We start from the raw sequence: 24,174 nt of genomic DNA on the forward strand, positions 1-24,174 counted from the left end.
ACCTCTTCTCACTTGATCTCCTATAAAAATGCAATTCACTTTACTCAGTTCCTTTTTTTTGTGTCACATGTGTTCCCAAGACATGGCTTTCCTTTTCAGGACATCAGAGATGTCGTCTTTTATACAACAGGGTTTCTCTTCCTCCACCATTGATGCTGCCCTCAGCTACATCTCCTCCATTTCCTGAACATCTGTGCTCATGCTATCATCCTGCCACCTTAACAAGAATAGAGTTCCTCTTGTCCTTATCTACCACCCCATGAACCTCCACATCCAACACATCATTCTCCGCAACTTCTGCCATCGCCAAAGGGATCCTACCACCAGACTCATCTGTACCTTTCCCCTCCCTCCCCCACTCTCCACTTTCTACTGGGATTGTTCCCTAAGTGATTCCTTTGTCCATTTGTTCCTCTCCACTAATCTCCCTCCTGGCACTTACCCCTCCCCCTTCATCTCTTCCCTTACCTTCATTCAGAGCCCAAATAGTCCTTTCAGGCAAGGTAACACTTCATCTGTGAACATGCTGGGGACATCTATTGTATCTGGTGGTCCCAATGAAGCCTCCACTACATTGCTAAGACCCATTGTAAATTAGGAGACTGTTCGTCGAGCACCTCCACTCCATCTGCCAAAAGCAGAACTTCCTGGTGGTCAAACATTTTAATTCCCATTCCCATTCCCATTCCAACATGTGAGTCACAATGAAGCCATCCTCAGGGTGGAAGAGTAACATCTTATATTCTGTCTGAGTAGACTCCAACCTGAAGGTGTGAATATCGATTTCTCCTTCCAGTAAAAAAAATCCTCACCCTCTCCCTCTTCCTCTTTTCTCCACTCTGGCTTCTCACCTGCCTATCACCTCCTCCTTCCCTTTCTCCTATGGTCCACTCTCCTCTCCAATCAGATTCCTTTTTCTCCAGCACTTTATCTCTTCAACCGACTTAGCTTCACCTATCACTTTCTAGTGATACTCCTTCCCCCCTTCCTTTCCAGTCCTGAAGAAAGGTCTCAGCCTGAAACATCGGCTTTATTTCCCTCTATAATTGCTCCTTGATCTGCCGAGCTCCTCCAGTATTTTATATGTTCCTCTAGTTAGATATTAGTTTGGATTAGGGCAAAGGAAATGCCTCCAAGAACTGGATACACATGTGGCAAAGACAACTGGTTATAGAACCAGAGGCCAAACATCCCGGCTGTAAGATACCGACTGTAGAAATCCCTGAGAACATTGTTGCAACACTACCGATTACAACCACTTCATCAACGGTGTTATGTTTATTAAGATCTGGAATGTATTTTTCCATCATCTTTTCTAAGCCCCTGAAAACCTAAAATAGTACAATCTGCTACCATAGTTAACCATACGAAAAGCTGGTCAGTCACTTATATATCTGGGTGGCGTGGTAACTCTACAGTTACCGTAATGCTTTATAGCACAGTCTGTAAGATTCGGGTTCAATTCTTGCCTGTCACGATGTGCATTGCCAAAATCAGAACTCAAGTGCAGAGCAAAGCCAGACTCCAATGTAGAGTTCATTCTACATCAGAGCTTATTCATAAGAATTCCAACAGAACTTTGGTGGCTTGGCTGAGCAAGAAACATTCTCAAAAGTAAGACCCCGCAATTAGCGCTAATCGGGTGTCCACTTAAATAAAATGAGTACCATGGAATCCCTGAGCCAATCAAAATAAATTTAACAAGCTGAAACAGAAAACCCCAGGAGACCGCATTACAAAGAGTGAGTCACTTGAGGGAAAAACAAGCAACAATTATCCTTTTCAGGTGCTCTAAAATCCTTGGATCCAAAAGTTCTCCAGCTCCCCACACAGGCCCAAAGAGCTCAGCACACCTGCCACTGGCTATAAGGAGTTTGTAGGTTCTCCTGCACCCACATGGGTTTCCACTAGGTGCTCCAGTATCCTCCCACATTCCAAAAGACGAGTTAGTGAGTTGTGGACGTGCTAAGGGAGCACCAGAAACATGGCGACACTGGTGGGCTGCCACCAGCACACCCTCGGACTGTGTTGATTGTTGATGCAATCAATACCTTTCACTGCATGTTTCAATGTACAGGTGACAAATAAAGCTCACCTTTAATTCATACAACTTTTCAAAACCACAAAGTAAAATACTATATCTAAAACTTACTTCTCTGGAATCTGAAGGGGTAGCAGGTTTTCTCCAGACATTTTTTGAAGATCAAAAACAAGAGGTGACTGCAAATATTAAGAACAAGCAAATATAGTACCTACAACAGAAAATACAATATTATTCCTACTTAATCAGATTGTACTATTTCTCAAAATAAACTGACATGTCAACAGGTAGTTTTGAGGAAGCAGAGAGTATGCATAAAGATTTAGGCAGATTGGGAAAATGAGCAAAAAGGTGGCAGATGTAATATCATTTGGGAAGTGTATGGACATGCACTTTGGTAGAAGGAATAAAAGCATAGACTATTTTCTAAGTGGAGAATAATTGCAAAAATAAGAAATGCAAGGAGACTTGGGAGACTTTATGCAGGATTCCCTGAAGGTTAATTTGCAAGGTGAGTCTATGGTGAGGAAGGCAAATGCAATGTTAGCATTCTTTTCAGGAGGACTAGAATATAATTTGGAATTCTTTGGCCTGTTGGAATTCTTTGAGGAGATTGCAAGTAGGATAGATAAAGGGGATGCAGTGGATGTTGTATATTTGGACTTTCAGGGGCCTTTGACAAGGTGCCACTCATGAGCCTGCTTACCAGTTAAGAGCCCATGGTACAACAAGAAAGTTACTGGCATGGTTAGAGCATTGTCTGGTTGGTAGGAGGTAGTGAGTGGGAATAAAGGGATCCTTTTCTGGTTGGCTGCCAGTGACTAGTGGTGTTCCGCTGGGGTCGGTGTTGGGACCGCTTCTTTTTATGCTGTATATAAATGATTTAATAGACAATAGGTGCAGAAGTAGACCATTCGGCCCTTCGAGCCGAATTTAGATGATGAAATAGATGGCTTTGTGGCCAAGTTTGCAGATGATACGAAGACTGGTGGAGGGGCAGGTAGTGCTGAGGAAACAGGTAGGATGCAGAAGGACTTAAAAAGGATTAGGAGAATGGGCAAGGAAGCGGCAAATGAAATACAATGTTGGAAAATGCATGGTCATCCACTTTGGTAGTAGAAATAAATGTGTGGACTTTTTCTAAATGGGGAGAAAATCCAGGAATCTGAGATGCAGAGGGACATGTTTCCCATGGTGGAAGAGTCTAGGACAAGAGGGCACAGCCTCAGGATAGAGGGGTGCCCTTTCAAACAGAGATGCTGAGAAATTCCTTTAGCTAAAGGTGGTGAATTTGTGGAATTTGTTGTCACATGTAGATGTGGAGGTCAGGTCGTTGGGTGAATTTAAGGCAGAGATTGATAGGTTCTTGGTTGGACATGGCATCAAAGGTTAAGGGGAGAAGGCCAGGAGCCGGGGTTGAGGATGAGAAAAAAGAGGATCAGTCATGATTGAATGGAGGAGCAGACTTGATAGGCCAGATGGCCCAGTTTTGCTCCTATGTGTTATGGTGTTATGGTCTTATAAAAGCAAGGATGTAATGCTGAGGTTTTATAAGGTATTGGTGAGGCCTCACTTGGAGTATTGTGAGCAGTTTTGGGCCTCTTATCTAAGAAAGGATGTGCTGAAACTGGAGAGGGTCTAAAGGAGTTCATGAAAATGATTCTAGGAACTAAAGGCTTGTCATATGAGAAGTGTTTGATGGCACTGGGCCTGTACTTGCTGGAATTTAGAAAAATGGGAGGGCTGTCATTGAAACCTATCTAATATTGAAAGACCTCAGTCGAGTAGATGTGGATAAGATGTTTCCTATAGTGTCGGAATCCAGGACCAGAGGGCACAGTATCAGAATAGAGGGGCATCGATTTAGAATGAAGACGAGGAGGAAATTCTTTAGCCAGAAGGTGGTGAATTTGTTGCCACAGCCAGCTGTGAAGGCCAAGTCTTTGGGTACATTTAAGGGTTGAGGTTGATAGGTTCTTGATTAGTCTGGGGGTGAAAGGTTACAGGGAGAAAGCAGGAGAATGGGGTTGAGAGTGAAATAGATCAGCCATGTGAAATGGTGGAGTAGACTCGATGGGCCGATTGGCCATGTTCTGCTGGTATGTCTAATGGTCTTATGGTGTTATGGACAAGGAGACAAGGATGTGGACAATGCACAGGATTCGGTTGCAAACAAATTCGAACAGACAGATACATTGCTTTTTCGTCGAAAAATTGCGAAGAGCACAAGGTACGGTTATGTATAAAACTCACGAGTGTTTAGGCCGAGATAACGTCCTTGTGTTCAGGAGCGCGGGTTCACCCAGTGTCTTCCTTGGTCGGTAAAAGAAAGCGGCAAGCAGCCCTGTGTCCCGTTTGTAAACCGGATCAATTGCACGGAAGTGTGGTTCTGAATACGAGTTTGTTTACTGCGGTTTCCAAGTTACCGCAGGATGGCCAGTACACAGTGTGTGTCAAGGAGAAGAAAATCCTGTGTTTGCAACACCGGTAGGATTAAACAAACAATAAAGTAAATATTTTACAAACTTTTACCCTGACATTGTTTATTTAAGCTATTTCAGCGTCCCCGCGCCTTTTTTTTTGGAAAAAGTATGCGTAATTATTTCAAAAAGTAGCAAAGAGGATTTCCTTTCTTAAGATAGATCAGTCGCTTGTCTACATCAGGAATCAATTTATTCGCCATGTACGCCGAGATATTATTAGTAATTTGTTTAGGTGTGTTGCCGCGCTCTACATCAAGCCACAACATTCAACAATTATGAAAATAAAAAATTACTTAACAAAAAAGTTAGAGGTTAAACACGAATATGGAATAAAATATACACAGATATATAAATACTACAAAGTATTTACAATATAAAGTGTTATAAAAAGGGTTTAGTGTTTAAAGTGCAATGAACTGTATATAACAACTTAAAAGTTGGTACCATGTGATGGAAAAATGTAGGAAGTTCTTTTATATGCAGATTTAATTATTTCTAGGCTTGAAAAACGAAGTATTTACTGATGTGCTGTCCAAATTAGGTTAAAATCAACTTGTCGACGAGTTCAAAAGAAATGAGACCAAGCATTGGTTGAAGGTGCGGTGTATGGCAATAATTTAGCACCGGCTTCCCTCCCTCCTTCCCCTACACTCACAACCCATTCTCCCCTCCCCTCCTTACCCTCCATCCCCACCCTCCCTTTCTCTCTGCTCCCTCCTCTTCCTTCCCTTCTCTCCCTCCCCTCACTCCCCTTCCCTTCTACTTCTCCCTCCCCTTACTCCCCTTCCTTCCCACCTCCCCTCCACTCACTCAAGTTACCCCTTCCTTCCCACCCCTTTCCTCACTGCCCTTTCCTCGACCTTCCCTTCCACTCCCTTCCTGTTCCCACTTTCTCTCCCTCCTTCCCTACACTCCCCTCCCCTCCACATCCCTCCCCCTTTCCTCCCCTTCCCTCTCTTCCTTCTCCCCCTCTCCCCATTCCCTCTCCCCACATTAGCCTAGTATGCCCCCAATTGGGATGGTGAATGGGAGGTGTGGATGGAGAACTTGGTGAAGTAAACATGTTGTATGGCGAGAAATTCAAAGCCTCATGCATTTTGAATGTACACACTCCTGTGTACTTCCCACATTCCAGGTTGGCAGCTTTTCATTGATGAACCTTGTTTTTGTTGAGTTTATTCTAATCAGGCTTGGTAAGACAGTGATGTTTCCAAGTCAATATGTGGTGTTGCCAGTGGTGAAACATATTCTAAATGAACTCCAAATAGAGAATTAGTGAAAAGATCTCAATATTTATTCCTGTTCAACTTCAATTTATTGTTATTCAACAGTACACATGAATACCACCAAACAAAACAATGTTCCTCCAGACCAAGTAATATTACCACAAATAAATATGTCACAAGAGGGTGGACCCAAATGCAGGGCACAAACACGTTTTGTAGGGTTAACTAAATAGAGTTTATTAATAGTTAAAAGAAAACCCTGACTCAAGGATAGAACAGAGAGAAATCAAGGAGAGAGCAAAGCGGAAGCGGGAATAAGCGTAATGGACTAGGACTCAGGCCCTGGACTTAGGCTGGGACTCAGGGCTTGGGCTAGGACTTGGAACTTGGGGACCCAGACTTGGACTAGGTTCTAGGAACTCAGAGCCAGGACTCAGAACATGGACCTCGGAGCCTGGAATATGGAACTCGGGACCCTGGACTTAATGCTTGAACCTTGGCGATTGGACTTGATATTTGAACCTCAGAGCTTGGACTTGATACTTGAACCACGAAACCTGGACTTGGACACAAAGAGACAGTTCTCAACTCAAGGTAGTGGCAGACGGTTGGACCTACCCTGCAGAGGAGAGGACAAGAAACACTGAGCCAGGGCACCTCTCTGGACACAGGACAGAGTCGGGACTCTTTTTGATGCAGGATCAGGACCCTTCTAGGGCACAGGGCCAGGACCCCTTTTTGACACCGGACATGGAGACGGAGACCACACAATGATAGACAGTTCTTTATCTGGACACAAGTTTGCTCCAAGCAGCAGGGAGCTCTTGACTCACCCCAGCGGGTTAACTTTGACGGACCTGCTCTGGCAAGGGAAGGCGGCTTGCCGGCACTTGCTTCGGGAGGAGACTTGGCTTGCTCTGGCAAGAAACATAGTTGGCTCCGGCAAGATTACTTTGGCTCGCACTAGCTTCAGTGACTTCATTAACACTCCATAACGCTCTTGCGCCGAACAGCTGAGAAATGGATACTTATAAACTGCCATTCAGTCGAGAGTAAATTGCCTTTAATCACCAAGCCTGAGGGACACGGGAAAACAGGGAATTAAAGGGAAACAAGGAGTCAATGGTCCCAGTAAAACGTCCAACTGGATTATGTGACTGTGGTAGGGCAGTATTATGCCTAGATGCGTCTAAACCACCGGAAATAGAAGAAGAAAAAGAAAAAGAATGGTCACGATTGTAACACAAACAAAGGAAATTTGAAGGGAACCCAATCTAGACAATGACAAAATAACAATTACTAAGGTGTATTTACGATACCCAAGCTGAAAGGAAACAGTATAATGCTACTGGTGCCTCATATGAGATCAGACAAGGTGGTGGCAGGGAGTTCAGTGGTCTCACAGCCTGGTGAAAGAAACTTTTCCCATCCTAACATATGGATGGTACCTCCTGCCTGATGGTAGAGGATCGAAGAGATTGTTGGACGGATGGGAGGATCATTGACAAGGCTATGGCCCCTGCCTAAACACTCCTGATAAACATATCCAGAGTCCAGTTGCAAAATGACATTTTAGATTCAATGTTGGAGATGAGGGGAAATTATTCTGCTAATGTTTCATGAAACAGTCAGCCAGATCTACACAACAGATGGCAGGAAATTAAGCAACGCCTTTAATGGTAATATGGCAATTACATTTGCAACATCCTTAACTGTGGTATATATTGTATTAGATTTGCCTGAAGCAGGCAATGTCCTTTGAAATAATTTCCGAATGCAGTGTGTTTAGGTGATGAAAGGCATATTCTTGGGCTTTTTCCCACAGCAAAATGAATTAATCTAGTATGAATAGATTAATGTATCCAGATTGAAAACAGAAAATGGCTCAGTATCATATATGAAAACAATTTTCATTAATTTTAAGGTCCGGTAATTCACAGATGGAAGACAATGAAATGTTTTTGTTTCTGTTAAGTACACTTTCAGCTGTTTAGTATATTTAAGCAATGAATTCAAAGGAAAGTAATAAAGAATTGTTTTGTCTTACAGTACATGCCCATTGAAATTTGCATTTCTGATTATGCAAATATCCTTGCAGCAGATCATGAACATGACCTTGTGAACATCTGGCACATTCAGAGCAGTTTGACCTGTTGTGCCGAGAAAGGAAAATATCACCTCGCCACGCTATCCAAAATGTGGTAACGTGTGAATTCCATTTGTGCAGAACTAATAGGAGACTGGTTTCCCACAAAGACAATGTCCATTTGACCCTGCCGAGGCATGGTGTGTGAGAGACTGGCACTGTTGAGACAGAGTGACCGCACTGTTGTCTCACATTCCTGACCATGTACAGTTTACATGTTCGCTCTGTGATGGAGTGGATATCCACCAGCTTCATAGAGAGTAATACAGCACAGAAGCAGGCCATTCATCCCACCATTTCCATACTGACCATTGGGTACCCATCTGTAGTACTTCACTCTTCCAGCCTTCTTTGCCAACATGCTGGAAAAATGTCTAGAACTCAATAAATGCTCTCAATACCTCTATCTCTGTCACTCATTCAGTGTATTCCAGTTTCTCCTCAGACTTTGTGCCAGGAAACGTAAATGCTTGACCCAAATGGAGAAGAGTGGGGATGATTCAGCAGTGAGTGATCACTTTAATAATAAACTGCAAAATAACAAGCCACAAGGGGCCACAAAACAGACACTTAACATAACAAGGTATCAAGGTCACTGAAGGTCAGGAGTAACAGGTTGCGGCTGGCTGATTCAATGACTGAACAAGGTTTGTGGATGAGAGTTGGGTTTAAATAGGCTGCAGGTGATGAGTTGGAAATGAGTGACAGGTGACTCCTGTTAGCTGGGTGGGGATTGACAGGTTCCTGACACAATGGATGAAATAGGCTTCCTCTGATCCCCACTAGGTCTCGTACTCCAAGACTAAACTGATATTCTTTGGTTGTATGTACCCCTGATTTGTGTAAAAAATTTCCTTTCCTAACCTCCTCTGTTCCAGTGAAAACAGCCCTCACTTGTCGTGACTGACTGCTCATAACAGAGATGTTCCATCATCCTCCGCTCCTTCTCCAGTGTTGTTATGTCTATCCTCAGAATCACCAGCATACACCATGAAATTTGTTGTTTTGCACCAGCAGTACATTGTAATGCATAATAATGATAAAATACATAAATTACAGAAATAAATAAATATTAAAACCATAATTAGTTCAAAAGAGAGGGAAAATTGTGAGCTATTGTCAGTGGATTTGTTGTCTATTCAAAAATCTGATGGCAGAGGCAAAGAAGCCATGGCTGCAATGTGGAGTGTGTGTCTTCCAGCTCCTGCACCACTTCCTTGGTGGTAACAATGAGAAGAGGCTATGCCCTAGGTGATGGGGGTTTTTAATGATGGACACTGCCTTTTTGAGGCATCACCTTTTGAAGGTGTCCTGGATGCTGGGGAGCCTGGTGCCCATGATGGAGGTCTGATTCTTATGAACAGAACTGTAAGGAATACTTTAGCTGAAGTCTCGCCAATGTTTTATAAATTTAGAGCATATAATTAAATGCAGCATCTCCAGGTTTGCGGATGACACGAAGCTGGGCGGTGGTGTTAGCTGTGAGGAGGATGCTAAGAGGATGCAGGGTGACTTGGATAGGTTAGGTGAGTGGGCAAATTCATGGCAGATGCAATTTAATGTGGATAAATGTGAGGTTATCCACTTTGGTTGCAAGAACAGGAAAACAGATTATTATCTGAACGGTGGCCGATTAGGAAAAGGGGAGATGCAACGAGACCTGGGTGTCATTGTACACCAGTCATTGAAGGTGGGCATGCAGGTACAGCAGGCGGTGAAAAAGGCAAATGGTATGTTGGCATTCATAGCAAAAGGATTTGAGTACAGGAGCAGGGAGGTTCTACTGCAGTTGTACAAGGCCTTGGTGAGACCACACCTAGAATATTGTGTGCAGTTTTGGTCCCCTAATCTGAGGAAAGATATTCTTGCCATAGAGGGAGTACAGAGCAGGTTCATCAGATTGATTCCTGGGATGGCAGGACTTTCATATGAAGAAAGACTGGATCGACTAGGCTTATACTCACTGGAATTTAGAAGATTGAGGGGGGATCTTATTGAAACGTATAAAATTCTAAAGGGATTGGACAAGCTAGATGCAGGAAGATTGTTTCCAATGTTGGGGAAGTCCAGAATGAGGGGTCACAGTTTAAGGATAATGGGGAAGCTTTTTAGGACCGAGATGAGGAAAAACTTCTTCACACAGAGAGTGGTGAATCTGTGGAATTCTGTGCCACAGGAAACAGTTGAGGCTGGTTCATTGGCTATATTTAAGAGGAAGTTAGATATGGCCCTTGTGGCTAAAGGGATCAGGGGGTATGGAGAGAAAGCAGGTATAGGGTTCTGAGTAGGATGATCAGCCATGATCATACTGAATGGCGGTGCAGGCTCGAAGGCGAATGGCCTACTCCTGCACCTATATTCTATGTTTCTATACGTGCCCTTTTCTATTCAGTGCTCTCAAACTAATGAAGACCAGTATCCTATAAACCACCTTAGCCATGTTGTCTACCTGCATTGCCACCTTCAAGGATATTTTGGACCGTGCTCCAAGGACTCGCTGTTCCTCAGTACTCTCGAGGATCTGTTGGATTGGACTGTAAATTGTTATTTTTCTTGTAGTTTAACACCCCCACGATTGTTTGTATATTATCACCTTTATACATGTGAAGTTTTTCGTGGTTACACTTGCCTCTGTATTTTTCTGGAAACTTCAGTGGTGTTGTGTCACATTACTTGACTCTTACCTTTTCATTCGTTAAAACGTTATCAATGGAATATAATCGATACAGCAGAACGCCGGCCCTTTATCCATGACGCCCCACCCTAACCCTCGACAAAGCCAATTAACCCTAACCTACTCACTGGACAATTGACCTGTGGGAGGAAATCCACGCGTCCCCCGAGGAGGAGGTATAGATGGAGCCAGAAATGAACTCCGAACTCCCACGCCCCGAGCTGTAATAGCGTCGCGCTAACCGCTACGCTACCGTGACACCTGTTAACAGTAAGTAGTCTTGTATCGGACCTCCTTTGAGTAGTTGCTCTTTCCCTGTGCTTCCCTTTTCCCGATCTCTCTCTCTCGCCATGCTTCCTCCTTTCCATCTTTCGCTCTTGAAATGCGTAGCAACAGGTTTTATGCCTCATTCTTAATTTGTGAAGGACCTTTGGATTACAAATACACCAGGATTCAACAATTCCTACCATTTAGTCCTCTTTAACTAATGTCCATCCGGATTAACTCCGACCATTTCTCAGTTTCTCCCGCCACCCCCCCCCCCCCCCCCGCCGTATTTTAACCAGTTTTTAACAGGAGCTCCATCGAGAGTGTCCTGGCCAGCCATCACTGTCTGGTACGGGAACTGCGAGGCGCCTCACAAGTCTCTACAAAGGATTGCAAGGACTGCTGAGTGGATCGTTGGGGTCGCTCTTCCGCCCATGAGATAATGATAAGGAGCGCTGTGTACGCAGGGCTCTCCCATCTGTCTACAATCTCTTTGATCCCGTATCATCTGGCAGCAGGTACCGGAGCATTAGGACAAGAACTGTTAGAATGGGAAACAGCTTCTTCCCCACACAACTGAACTCCCTGACACCACGGGTCTCATTATGAGTGAAGCGCCAGTAACATTATACTGTTTACTTTTTAATTTATATGATATATGCATCTTATTATTTGTTATTATAGAACATAGAATAGTACAGCACGTTACAGGCCCTTCGGCCCACAATGTTGTGCCGACCCTCAAACCCTGCCTCCCATATAACCCCCCACCTTAAATTCCTCCATATACCTGTCTAGTAGTCTCTTAAACTTTACTAGTGTATCTGCCTCCACCACTGACTCAGGCAGTGCATTCCACGCACCAACCACTCTCTGAGTGAAAAACCTTCCTCTAGTATCCCCCTTGAACTTCCCTCCCCTTACCTTAAGGCCATGTCCTCTTGTACTGAGTAGTGTTGCCCTGGGGAAGAGGCACTGGCTGTCCACTCTGTCTATTCCTCTTAATATCTTGTACACCTCTATCATGTCTCCTCTCGTCCTCCTTCTCTCCAAAGTGTAAAGCCCTAGCTCCCTTAATCTCTGATCATAATCCATACTCTCTAAACCAGGCAGCATCCTGGTAAATCTCCTCGTGTACCCTTTCCAAGGCTTCCACATCCTTCCTATACTGAGGCGACCAGAACTGGACACAGTACTCCAAGTGTGGCCTAACCAGAGTTTTATAGAGCTGTATCATTACCTCGTGACTCTTAAACTCTGTCCCTCAACATATGAAAGCTAACACCCCATAAGTGTTCTTAACTACCCTATCTACCTGTGAGGCAACTTTCAGGGATCTGTGGACATGTACCCCCAGATCCCTCTGCTCCTCCACACTACCAAGTATCCCGCCATTTACTTTATACTCTGCCTTGGAGTTTGTCCTTCCAAAGTGTACCACCTCACACTTCTCCGGGTTGAACTCCATCTGCCACTGCTCAGCTCACTTCTGCATCCTATCAATGTCTCTCTGCAATCTTCAACAATCCTCTATGCTATCTACAACACCACCAACCTTTGTGTCATCTGCAAACTTGTCAACCCACCCTTCTACCCTCACATCCAGGTCATTAATAAAAATCATGAAAAGTAGAGGTCCCAGAACAGATCCTTGTGGGACACCACTAGTCACAACCCTCCAATCTGAATGTACTCCCTCCACCATGACCCTCTGCCTTGTGCAGGCAAGCCAATTCTGAATCCACAGGCCAAACTTCCCTGGATCCCATGCCTTCTGACTTTCTGAATAAGCCTACCATGTGGAACCTTGTCAAATGCCTTACTAAAATCCATGTAGATCACATCCACTGCACTACCCTCATCTATATGCCTGATCACCTCCTCAAAGAACTCTATCAGGCTTGTTAGACACGATCTGCCCTTCACAAAGCCATGCTGACTGTCCCTGATCAGACCATGATTCTCTCAATGCCCATAGATCTTATCTCTAAGAATCTTTTCCAACAGCTTTCCCACCACAGATGTAAGGCTCACTGGTCTATAATTACCTGAACTATCCCTACTACCTTTTTTGAACAAGGGGACAACATTCGCCTCCCTCCAATCCTCCGGTACCATTCCCAAGGACAACTAGGACAAAAGGATCCTTGCCAGAGGCTCAGCAATCTCTTCCCTCACCTCGTGGAGCAGCCTGGGGAATATTCCGTCAGGCCCCGGGGACTTATCCATCCTAATGTATTTTAACAACTCCAACACTTCCTCTCCCTTAATATCAACATGCTCCAGAACATCAACCTCACTCATATTGTCCTCACCGTCATCAAGTTCCCTCTCATTGGTGAATACCAAAGAGAAGTATTCATTGAGGACCTTGCTCACTTCCACAGCCTCCAGGCACATCTTCCCACTTTTATCTCTAATCGGTCCTACCTTCACTCCTGTCATCCTTTTGTTCTTCATATAATTGAAGAATGCCTTGGGGTTTTCCTTTACCCTACTCACCAAGGCCTTCTCATGCCCCCTTCTTGCTCTTCTCAGCCCCTTCTTAAGCTCCTTTCTTGCTACCCTATATTCCTCAATAGACCCATCTGATCCTTGCTTCCTAAACCTCATGTATGCTGCCTTCTTCCACCTGACTAGATTTTCCAACTCACTTGTCACCCATAGTTCCTTCACCCTACCATTCTTTATCTTCCTCACCGGACAAATTTATCCCTAACATCCTGCAAGATATCCCTAAACATCGACCACATGTCCATAGTAGTTTTCCCTGCAAACACATCATCCCAATTCACACCCGCAAGTTCTAGCCTTATAGCCTCATAATTTGCCCTTCCCCAATTAAATATTTTCCTGTCCTCTCTGATTCTATCCTTTTCCATGATAATGCTAAAGGCCAGGGAGCGGTGATCAGTGTCCCCCAGATGCTCACCCACTGACAGATCTGTGACCTGACCCGGAGGAACATTGTTTCATTTAGACATGTATAGAGTTATAGCTACTGTGTTGTGCACCTTGGTCCAGAGGAACGTTGTTTCATTTAGAAATGTATACATGCATATGGTTGAATGGCAATAAACTTGAACTTGAATATCAGGCTGCAGCCTATGACTACTATCAACCACTTCAATCATTGTGTCATCTAAGAGCTTACCTCTTATATCATATGCAGTTTTTCACGTGTTACATACAGTAAGGGAGCAGCTCTGTTAAATGACACTAATCACTGGCATCCATTCACAAAAATAAATCTCTACATCTGCCTCTTATCACCAAGCAAGTTTTGGATCCTATTTATTAACTTGCCTGGTATCTTACACTCAGTGCCACTTCAGGCCACTTTATTAGGTATGCCTGCTGGTTACTGCAAATATCTCATCAGCCAATCATGTGGCAGCAACTCAATGCATAACAGCATGCAGACATGGTCAAGAGGTTCAGTTGTTGTTCAGACCAAACATCAGAATGGGGGAAGAAATTTGATCTAAGTGACTTTGATTGTGAAATAATTGTTGGTGCTGGGTAGGGTGATTTTGATATCTCAGAAACTACTGGTCTCCTGGGATCTTCACACACTACAGTGTCTAGAGTTTACAAAGAATGGTGCAAGAAACATCCAGTGAGTGGCAGCTCTGTGGGTAAAACACCATGTTAATGTGAGAGGTCAGAGGAGAATGGGCAGACAGGTTCAAACAGTAATACAAGGTGATAGTAACTCAAATAACCATCGGTTACGACAGTGATGTGCAGAATAGTATCTCTGAACTCACATCACATCAAACCTTGAAGTGGATGGGTTACAGCAGCAGAGGACCAGGAACATACACTCAGTGTCCACTTTACTAGGTACAGTACTTAACAGAATGGCCACCAAGTATATACACCCCTCACCGTTTGGGTAAACCTCCCACGTGGGACCTCTCCAAGGCCTTAGTTAAGTCAGCACATCTGTTGCATCGTGCTCATCAATCTAATTGAATAGTTTTTGTTCAAACTGCGATGCTGGCCAGGCCTCATTGGTCTCTGTCTTCCCCACTGTTTACTTACCGCACTTTACATCCAATAATTTTGCTGCAACTGATGTCAGGCCCACAGGTCAGTAACTGCTAGGCTTTCCTCACTACCCTTCCTGCAAAGTGAAAACCATGTCTATTGGTGTCTATGCTGCGATCAGTGCGTATTTAAAAACCTCACCTGGGCTCCCTTGTCTTCGCTTGCCTATATACCAGCCTGCATTAAATCTCATCTCGTGTGACTTTAACACTAGTGAAGTAAACACCACTTTGTCATTTATAGAGACTAGCATTATGCTGGAGGCACAACAGTAGCGTAGCGATCAGGGTGTCGGAGTTCAGAGTTCGGTTTCTGTGTCCCCTGTACATCCTTCATGTGTGTGCGTGGGTTTCCTCAAGGTGCTCCAGTTTCCTCTCACTTACTGATCAGTAAACTGTCTCGTGAGTAAGCTCGGGTTAAATCAGAGGATTGCTGAGTGGCGTGGGTTGTTGGGCTGGAAAGGTCTGTTCTACACTGCATCTCAACATCTATCAATCAATAAGCGGATACATGGATGAACAGATAGATAAATTAAACCCCACAAATAAACAAACAAACAAATTAAATAACAAATCAATTCACCAACACACACAAAATGCTGGAAGAACTCCGCAGACCAGGCAGTATCTATAGAAAAAAAAAGTATAGTTGCCGTTTCGGGCTGAAACCCTGACTGTGCTCTTTCCCATAGATGCCGCCTGCCCTGCTGAGTTCCTCCAGCATTTTGTGTGTGTTGCTCAGATTTCCAGCATCTGCAGATTTTTTCTTCTTTGTAATTAATTCACCTTCTCTTTTATCTTTCATCCCGAATTCCAGTTGGCAGTTTAACTGGTTACTGTTACTTTTTTGCGCTAATTTTTATTTTGCGGTTTATAGTCTTAGTATTGTACTGCTGCTGCAAAACAACAAAATTCACGTCAGTGATAATAAACTTGGTTGTGTTTCCTTCGTGAACCTGAAGGGGAGATGGCAGACGTGTATTGGCAAATAAGTTGTAAGGCACGTGAAAGGTGGTTTGTCAATCTTCGTGTGTAGTTTTTCACCGATTCTATCGTATTTCTTTGTTCTATTGTGAATACCCGCAAGAAGATGAATTTCGGGGTAGTATATGGTGACATATATGTCGTTTGATAATACAATTACTTTTGATAATTTTACTTTGAAGAATGAGGCTGGTGGAATCCGGCATGGATTTGGAGGGCCGAACGGCTTCCTTTGTGCCGTTTTGACTGTCAGGGCAAATGCAGGATCACATTTAGTGTAAATGTTTGAACTGAGTTTTAACAAAATCCGCAAGTTCGGAGAACCACCCCCTTTTGAGACGTGCTGGCCTGATGAATAGGAGGTGTGAACCCGCTTCCTCCGACACGAGAGGCGAATTTGGCGGTTTAGATCAATTGTGCCCACGGCCAGCAGGTGGTTTGCTTTAGAATGGATTTACTGATCCAAGCGTTTTGCCCTGTGGTTTTCGCTCGCTCCTTGGGAGTTGTCAGCCTGCTGTGGTAAGTGCAGCCCGAGCGGTTAGTGCTGGTTAACTGTTGAATGAAAGCAGAAGACAGTTCCGAAGAGAGCGGCGGCTCGATCTCTCCCTGAGTTTGAAGCAGGCACTGCCGCAGAATGGACGAGGTCGCCGAGCCCGACGCCAACACCAGGCAGGAATCCCACTCCCTGCACACTCGCCTTCTTAAACACTTCCAAAAGACCAGACCCTTCCTTAGCCCAAAAACCGCGTCCGAGCAGAAGGGCGAGGGCAAGAAGGAGACAGCGGGGAGAGTGATTTGGAAAAGCAAGAGGCAAGTGCTGGACCGTGTCTTCTCGTCCTCTCAGCCGAACCTGTGCTGTTCGGGAGCTTCACGGGACCTGCAGGATTCCCGAGCCGGGGCTAAACTGCTCTCTGAGTCCAAACAGGTGACGCCAGTGAGGCAGAGGGCGATTTTCGCCAGCGTGTGGTCGGCTGTGACACACCAAAAGCGCCCGGCTCTGGGTGCAGACGAATGCTCGAAGCGCCCCGAGCCCGCCCGAGAACAGGAAGCGAGCAGTCTGGCCGGGACTGCGGAAACTGTGAGTAACGGCTGCCAGCGACAGCCCCTCTGTTTTGGCGCAGTGTTAAGGCTACACACGTAGCAGCTTGTCTTCCGCACGGGTACTAGGGGTCGAGTAATCGAACCTGAGTGTGTGAATGTCTGCATCGCGTTTACTCTTCACGGACAGTAGTGGGCAGTAATCTGTTCTGGGTCTCGGTCTAATCCGCAGTAAATTGGTAGTAAATTACTCGGAACGCACTCGGTAAATGTTTGTGTTTTGGCTGGGATTCCATGCAAAGCGGAAGATGCAGCGCTCGGGATTCAGACCGAAGCTTCTGTCCGGGAGAGCTGAGAAACTTTGTGACCCGGGTTGAACGGTTGGGGCACCGTTTGCAGTTGTGCAGACATCTCGGCCAACCTACCCAGGGAAATCTCACCGACATGCTTTCGGCTTTGAGATCTGTCGGATAACTTGTGGTTTCCCATTCCGATCACATCGGTGTCTGCACCAGCTCGGGGCTGCACCCATCCTGAATTTGGCGATCACCCTGCAGCAGGCGAACCGCGAACATTGGCATCTGTATTTCCGGATCTACAGCGACTGTTCAGTCACTGGAGAGTGATCCTTGAATAGAATTCCCTGCCAAAATATACAGTTCAGATCAGTCACTAGTAACCTGAATCATCGAACAGCACAGACCCAGGCCCTTCGGCCCATCCAGGCCGTGCTGAACTGTTACTCTGATAAGTCACAGACAATAGCTCGCTAAACACCCACTCCCATCCATGTACATATCCAAATTTCTCTCAAATGCTGAAATCAAACTTGCATCCACCACTTGAGCTGGTTGGTCGAGCACGCTCGCATTTCCCTCCTTTGGTTGAAAAAGTTCTCCCAAACCAGGGGTTCCCGAACTTTTTAATGCCATGGACCCCTACCATTAACTGAGAGCTCTGTGGACCCCAGATTGGGAACCTCTGCCCTAAACATTTCACCTTTCACCCTTAACCTGTGACCTCTAGTTGTAGTCACCCAACCTCAGTGGAAACATCCTGCTTGTATTTACTTTATACCCTCATAATTTTGTATACCTAAGTCAAATCTCTTCTCGTTTTCTTGCATTTTTAGGCATAAAGTCCTAACCTAGTCAACCTTTCCCTGTAACACAGATTCACAAGACCCCACAATAACCCCGTCTCTCTTGACCCTTCTGCAGCCTTTTCATCTAGGGATCACTTGACATGCTTCTCTGCCTGCCGGTCCTGGTGGTCTGTCTGTGCTTCAGTCTCTTTCTCGGGGCAACACAGTGGCAAAGCTGCTGTCAGGCAGAGCTGGCAAAATGGTTTCAGTCCTGATCTCCAGTTGCTGTCTTTGTGGAGTTTGTCCTCTTCACCATGTGGTTTTCCACTCGGTGTTCCGGTTTCCTCCAGAATCCCAGAGGTGTACATTGATGGGTTATTTGGCCAATGTAAATTGTCCTGACGAAGGGTCTCAGCTTGAAACATTGACTGCTCGTTTCTATGGATGCTGCCTGACCTGCTGAGTTCTTCCAATGTGTTTGTATGTGTTGATTTGACCACAGCATCTGCTGTGTACTTTGTGTAAATTGCCTTTGCTCTGTAGGTTGGTGATAGAATCTAAATCTGAGGTATATAGAGGTATAAGTGCAAACACAAGAGATTCTGCAGATGCTGGAAATCCAGAGCAACACACACAAAATGCTGGAGGACTCAACAGGTCAGGAAGCATTAATAGAGAGGCATAAAGAGTCAATGTTTTGGACCAAGACCCTTCATCAGTTCTGCGGAAAATGGTGTAGGATTAGTGTAAAAGGTTACTTGCTGCTCAGTGAAGACTAGGTGGACAGAAGTGCTGATTTATGGTAACTTTTCCATTCTGATGGACTCATTTGTGAAACAGGTGTAGGAATTATATCTGGTCTTTGGAGTCTGCTTTGCTCTTCATTAGATCAAGGCTTCATTTTTCACTTCTTCACTTTGTATTGAGTTATCTCCATATCCAGAAATCTATCAGTCACTCAGTCTGCAGGAGGAACACCAACCCTCAATTAGACTGTTTCGAAGGGTGTAGAACTGGGGTTCCTAACCTGGGTTCCATGCACCCTTCGGTTAATAGTAAAGCTCCACGGCATAGAAAAGGTTGGGAATCCCTGGTTTAGAGGAGAGGAAAGTGACATAATTGAGGTACAAAGTTCTGAGAGCATTGTCCATTATCCTACTAATGGCTCAAGGGTGTTCAGGAACCTCACAGCCTGGAGTAAGAAACTGTTACCCAGCCTGGGAGTCTTTGTTCTTGTACAGTGTATCTATCACCTGATGGTGGGAGGTCAAAAATGACTTGCCTGATGGGCAAAGTTAAAGATTAGCATAATTTGTCACATAAACATTGCAACATACAATGAAATAAGTAGCTTACATCATCACTTGTTATGTGCTGGGGGCAGCCTACCAGTGTTGCCATGCTCCTGGTGCCAATGTAGCATGCCCACAACTTACTAAGCCCAGCCTGTACATCTTTGGACTGTGGGAGGAAACCAGAGCACCCAGAGGAAACCCACATGGCCAAACATGGAATGTACAAACTCCTTACAGACAGAACTAAGCCCTAATCTTCCAATCGCTGATGCTGTAAAGTGTTGTGCTAACGGCTGCACTACCATTCTTTGCTAAAGATAGAAAACCAGGCAGCCAACGTCAGTACTAAATACACTATAGTCCTTGAAGACCATAGTTGCCCTAAAGAGTTTTAATAATTAATCTACTTCCTGACTTACTCACTTATATTTATTGTTTACATGTTATTTTGCCTGCACATTGGGTGTTTGATGGACTTTATTTTAATGGGTGATTATTGTGATATAGAACAGACCCTCTGGCCCTTTGAGCTGCATAGTCCAGCAATCCCCCAGTTTAATCCGAGCCTAATCACAGGACAACTTAAAATGAACGACTAACCTACCAACCTGTATGCCTTTGGACAGTGGGAGGAAACCCATAGAGTCATGGGGAGAATGTACAAACTCCTTTCAGGTAGTGGCAGGAACTGAACCCGGGTCTCCCACACTGTAAAGCATTGGGCTAACCACTGTGCCACCCCATTTTCTTTGTTTATGGCTGCCTTTAAGGAGACAAATCTCAGGGTTCTATGTAGTATACACACTTCGATAATAATTGTATTTTGAACTTTGAAAACACATTGGTTACTTGCTTCTTAAAACTGGAAATTGGCACGTTCATGTTAGATTGAATTCCTGTTTCAGATTTCTAACATTTTAACCCTCTGCCCAACTCATAACTGACCATTCCTGAAGGAAAAGATTTCAAAGTTCTATGTAAATTTATTATCAAACTACGTATATCACCATATACAACCCTGAGATTCATTTTCTTGTTGGCATTCACAGTAGAACAAAAAAATACAATAGAATCAATTAACACATAAAGACTGACAAACAACCAATGTGCAAAAGGCAATCTGTGTAAATACAAAAAAAAATTAAATAAATAAATCTTATATTTGCTAGCATTTTCACTGCTGGGGTTAAGCTTAACCTCTACCTTGCAAATGAATGCTCCAAATTATTTTAGTGAACTGTCATTTGCAATTTCCTATCTGAGAGCTGTAGGGTTTGCAGCCTGTGAAATTCTGGCCCTTGCCTCTTCCATCTCCCATCTCCCACACTTCTCTGGTCTTACCATGTTGTGCAGTCTTGTCATGTGACCAGCCATATGCTCTGATGATAACAGCATTGCATTAAATACCCAACTTTACAGGCACACCCAATATCTATCATGTGGAAATAAAGATATGACAGTGTTAACCAATACACAAACCTAATTGACTGGGATCTTGTAAATAAAGCAATATCAAATTTCATTGCAGAATTATGCATCCTTCAAATTATTGATTGTCCAAGTACACATTTGTGTGCGATTTGCTGCTGGGTTAACAGGTCTCTACAGGATGTGACTGTATAATTCCAAAAAAAAAATTATGGCTCACTCAGTAGTAACACTTGGCAGAGAGTAATCGAATGCTTTTAGCCAATAAAATGTATGTGATCTTGTTAGTATTGGTATCTGGAGGAGCCTTGGACTTTGCTGCACAATCTCTCCTGCTTGTACGAAGGATGTTTTGCTGAGTTGTTCATTGGTGGTGGGAATGGTGAGGCCTGAGGTAATGATTGGTACTAACCCTGCTATCACTTCATTCAGAGGTGTTGGTGTGTCAGCTGTATACACTGCAGCTCAATGGTCTGACTGAAAATGAGTTTTCAATTCAGTTTTTTCAAAATGGGTAGGTAGCACACTGATGTATCAGTTAGTGCTCACTGGTCAGGGTTGATTCCCAATGCTATCTGCAAGGAGTTTGTATGTTCTTGTGTTTGTACATTCTGGGGAATGGACTCGATGGGTTGAATGACCTAATTCTGCTCCCTTGTCTTGTGGTCAGACCAGAAGTATAGGAGCAGAATTGGGCTATTCATCCCATCGAGTCTGCCCTGCCATTCCATCATGGCTGAACCCAGACCCCACTCAACCCCATACACCTGCCTTCTTGACATATCCTTTGATGCCCTAACCCATCAGGAAATGATGAACTTCTGGTTTAAGTATACCCACGGATTTGGCCTCTACTGCACCCTCTGACAGAGTATTCCACATATTCGCTACTTGCTAGCTAACGAAATTCCTCCTTACCTCTGTTATAAAAAGTTGCTCCTCAGTTTTGAGGCTGTGCTCTTTAGTTCCAGATGGCTCTACCAGAGGAAATATCCTCTCCACATGGGTTTCAGTGAGGTCCCCCACATTCTTCTAAATTACAGTGAGTACAGGCCCAAAGTTACCAAATGATCCTCAAACCCCTTCATTCCCAGAGTCATCCTTGTGAACCTCCTGTGGACTCTCTCCAATGACACTACATCCTTTCTGAGATAAGGGGCCCAAAACTGTTGATGATACTCCAAGTGTGGCCTGACTAGTATCTTGTAAAGCTTCAACATAATCTCCTTGCTTTTATATTGTATTCCTGTGAAATAAGTGCCAACATTGCATTTTCCTTCTTTACCACAGACGTAATATGCAAGTTAATCTTCTGGGAGTCTTGTACGAGGACTTCCAAGTTTCTTTGTACATCTGATGTCTGAACCTTCTCCTCATTTAGATAATAGTCTGCACTATTGTTCCTTTTACCAAAGTACATTTTCATAAATATCCCAACACTATATTCCATCTGCCACTTTTCTGCCCATTCTACCAATCGCATTGCTTCCTCAGCACTACCTACCCCTCCACCTATCTTTGTAGCACCACAAACTTTGCCACAAAGCCATCTATTCCATTATCTAAATCATTGATAAACATTTTGACAAGTAGTGGTCCCAATACTGACATCTGAAGAACACTCAGATTTCCATTATTTCCACTCACTGCGTTCTGGCTGTCAGCCATTCTGCTATCCATGCCAGTATCTTTCCTGTAATGTAACAGGGATTTATCTTATTAAGCAGTCTCATGTGTGGCACTTTATCAAATGCCTTTTGAAAATCCAAGTAAATGATATCCACTGCCTCTTCTTTGTCCACCCTGCTTGTTACTTCCTTGAAGAATTCTAACAGATTTGTCAGGCAAGATTTCCCTTTACAGAAACCATGCTGACTTTGACTTATCATTAGTTTCCATGTACCCTGAAACCTCATCCTTAATAATAGACTCCAACCCTTTCCCAAGCACTGAGATTTGGATAACTGGCCTATAATTTTTTTTATTTTGACTTCCTCCCATCTTAAAGAGTGGAGTGACATTTGCAATTTGCCAGTCCTCTGGGGCCATACCAGAATCAAGTGATTCTGAAGGATCATGACCAGTGCATCCGTTATCTCTTCAGCAATCTCACTCAGGACTCTGGGATGTAGTCCATCTGGTCCAGGTGACTTATCCACCTTAAGACCTTTGTGTTTACCTTGGACTTTGTCCTTTGTAATAGCAATGGCACTCACTCCTGCTCCCTGCCACTTATGGACCTCTGGCACACTGCTGTTGTCTTCCACAGCGAAGACTAATGCAAAGTACCCATTAAGTTCATCTGCCATTTCTTCATCCCCCATTACGACCTCACCAGCATAATTTTCCAGAGGTCCAATATCAACTCTCACCTCCCTTTTACTCATTACATAACTGAAAAATATTTAGTATAATGCTTTATATTAGTGGCTAGTTTGTCCTCATATTTCATCTTTTCCCTTATAGCTTTTTTTAATTAATTGCCTTTTGTTGGATTTTAAGAACTTCCCAATCATTGAACTTCCCACTCACTTTTACTACTTTATATACCCTTTCCTGGGCTTTTATGCAGCCTTTAACTTCAAATGTCGGCCTTCTGCCATTTGAGAACTTCTTCCTCTGTGGGTCATATCTATCCTGCGCCTTGTGAACTATTTGCAGAAACTTCAGCCACCTCTACTCTGCCAGCATCCTCCTCCAATCCACCTGGACAATCTCCTCTCTCAAGCCTCTGTAATTCCCTTTATTCCATTGTGATACTGATACGTGTGAGTTATGCTTTTCCCTCTCAAATTCAATCGTATTATGCTCACTTCCTCCAAAGGGTTTCTTTATGTTAAGCTCCTTAATAAGATCTGGGTTATTGCACAACACCCAGTCTAAGATAGACTTTCCCCAAGTAGGCTCAAGCTCAAGCACAAGCTGCTTGCAAAAGCCATCTCATAGGCGTTCAATAAATTCCCTCTCTTGCAAACTGACACCAACCTGATTTTCCCAATCCCCTTGTATGAAGTCCCCCATCAGTTTTGTGACATTACCCTTAATACATGCCCTTTCCAGTTCCCTTTGCAATCTCAACCCCACAGCTTGGCTACTATTTGGAGGTCTATTTATGATTCCCATAATGTTTTTTTTACCCTTGCAGTTTATTAACTCCATCCACAAAGATTCAGCATTCCCTGACCATCACCCTGTGGCTCTCTGCATCACCGTGTGGGTTTTTACAAGGTCTTCCAGCTTCTTCCGCATTCCAAAGAGTTTCACTTAGGATTAGTAAGTTGTGGCCATACTATTCTGGCTCCAGAAGCGTAGCGAAACTTGTGGGCCGCCAGCACAGTCCTTGCTGATTTGATTTGATTTGATGCAGACGACACATTTCACTCAATGTGTCGATCCGCATGTAACAAGTAAAACATTTAAAAAATGTTTTGTTGCAGCTTTTTGCTTGAATATGTA

The 24,174-nt window shown here is 44.0% G+C and overlaps 2 protein-coding genes across 9 annotated transcripts in view; one reads left to right on the forward strand and one right to left on the reverse strand.

The window, feature by feature from the left end:
* Positions 1 to 4,407, reverse strand: part of fam81b (family with sequence similarity 81 member B) — a 36,863-nt gene extending 32,456 nt beyond the window's left edge. For 5 of the 6 annotated variants that reach the window (XM_073066335.1, XM_073066318.1, XM_073066327.1 and 2 more), the window contains exons 1-2: positions 4,295 to 4,407; positions 2,153 to 2,252 (exon numbers count right to left, since the gene is read on the reverse strand). In XM_073066335.1, coding sequence (XP_072922436.1) covers positions 2,153 to 2,193 — 41 coding nt within the window. In that variant the 5' untranslated portion in view covers positions 2,194 to 2,252; positions 4,295 to 4,407. The remainder of the gene's footprint in view (positions 1 to 2,152; positions 2,253 to 4,294) is intronic. The other variant, XM_073066298.1, reaches the window with a different exon arrangement.
* Positions 4,408 to 15,993: 11,586 nt separating this feature from the next.
* mctp1a (multiple C2 domains, transmembrane 1a) overlaps positions 15,994 to 24,174 on the forward strand; it is a 553,815-nt gene continuing 545,634 nt past the window's right edge. Inside the window, exon 1 of one of the 3 annotated variants that reach the window (XM_073066356.1) lies at positions 15,994 to 16,951. In XM_073066356.1, the coding sequence (XP_072922457.1) occupies positions 16,508 to 16,951 (444 nt within the window). In that variant the 5' untranslated portion in view covers positions 15,994 to 16,507. The remainder of the gene's footprint in view (positions 16,952 to 24,174) is intronic. The other 2 variants (XM_073066347.1, XM_073066365.1) reach the window with 2 other exon arrangements.

This window comes from Hemitrygon akajei, chromosome 2, assembly GCF_048418815.1.
Source record: "Hemitrygon akajei chromosome 2, sHemAka1.3, whole genome shotgun sequence".
Lineage (NCBI taxonomy): Eukaryota > Metazoa > Chordata > Chondrichthyes > Myliobatiformes > Dasyatidae > Hemitrygon > Hemitrygon akajei.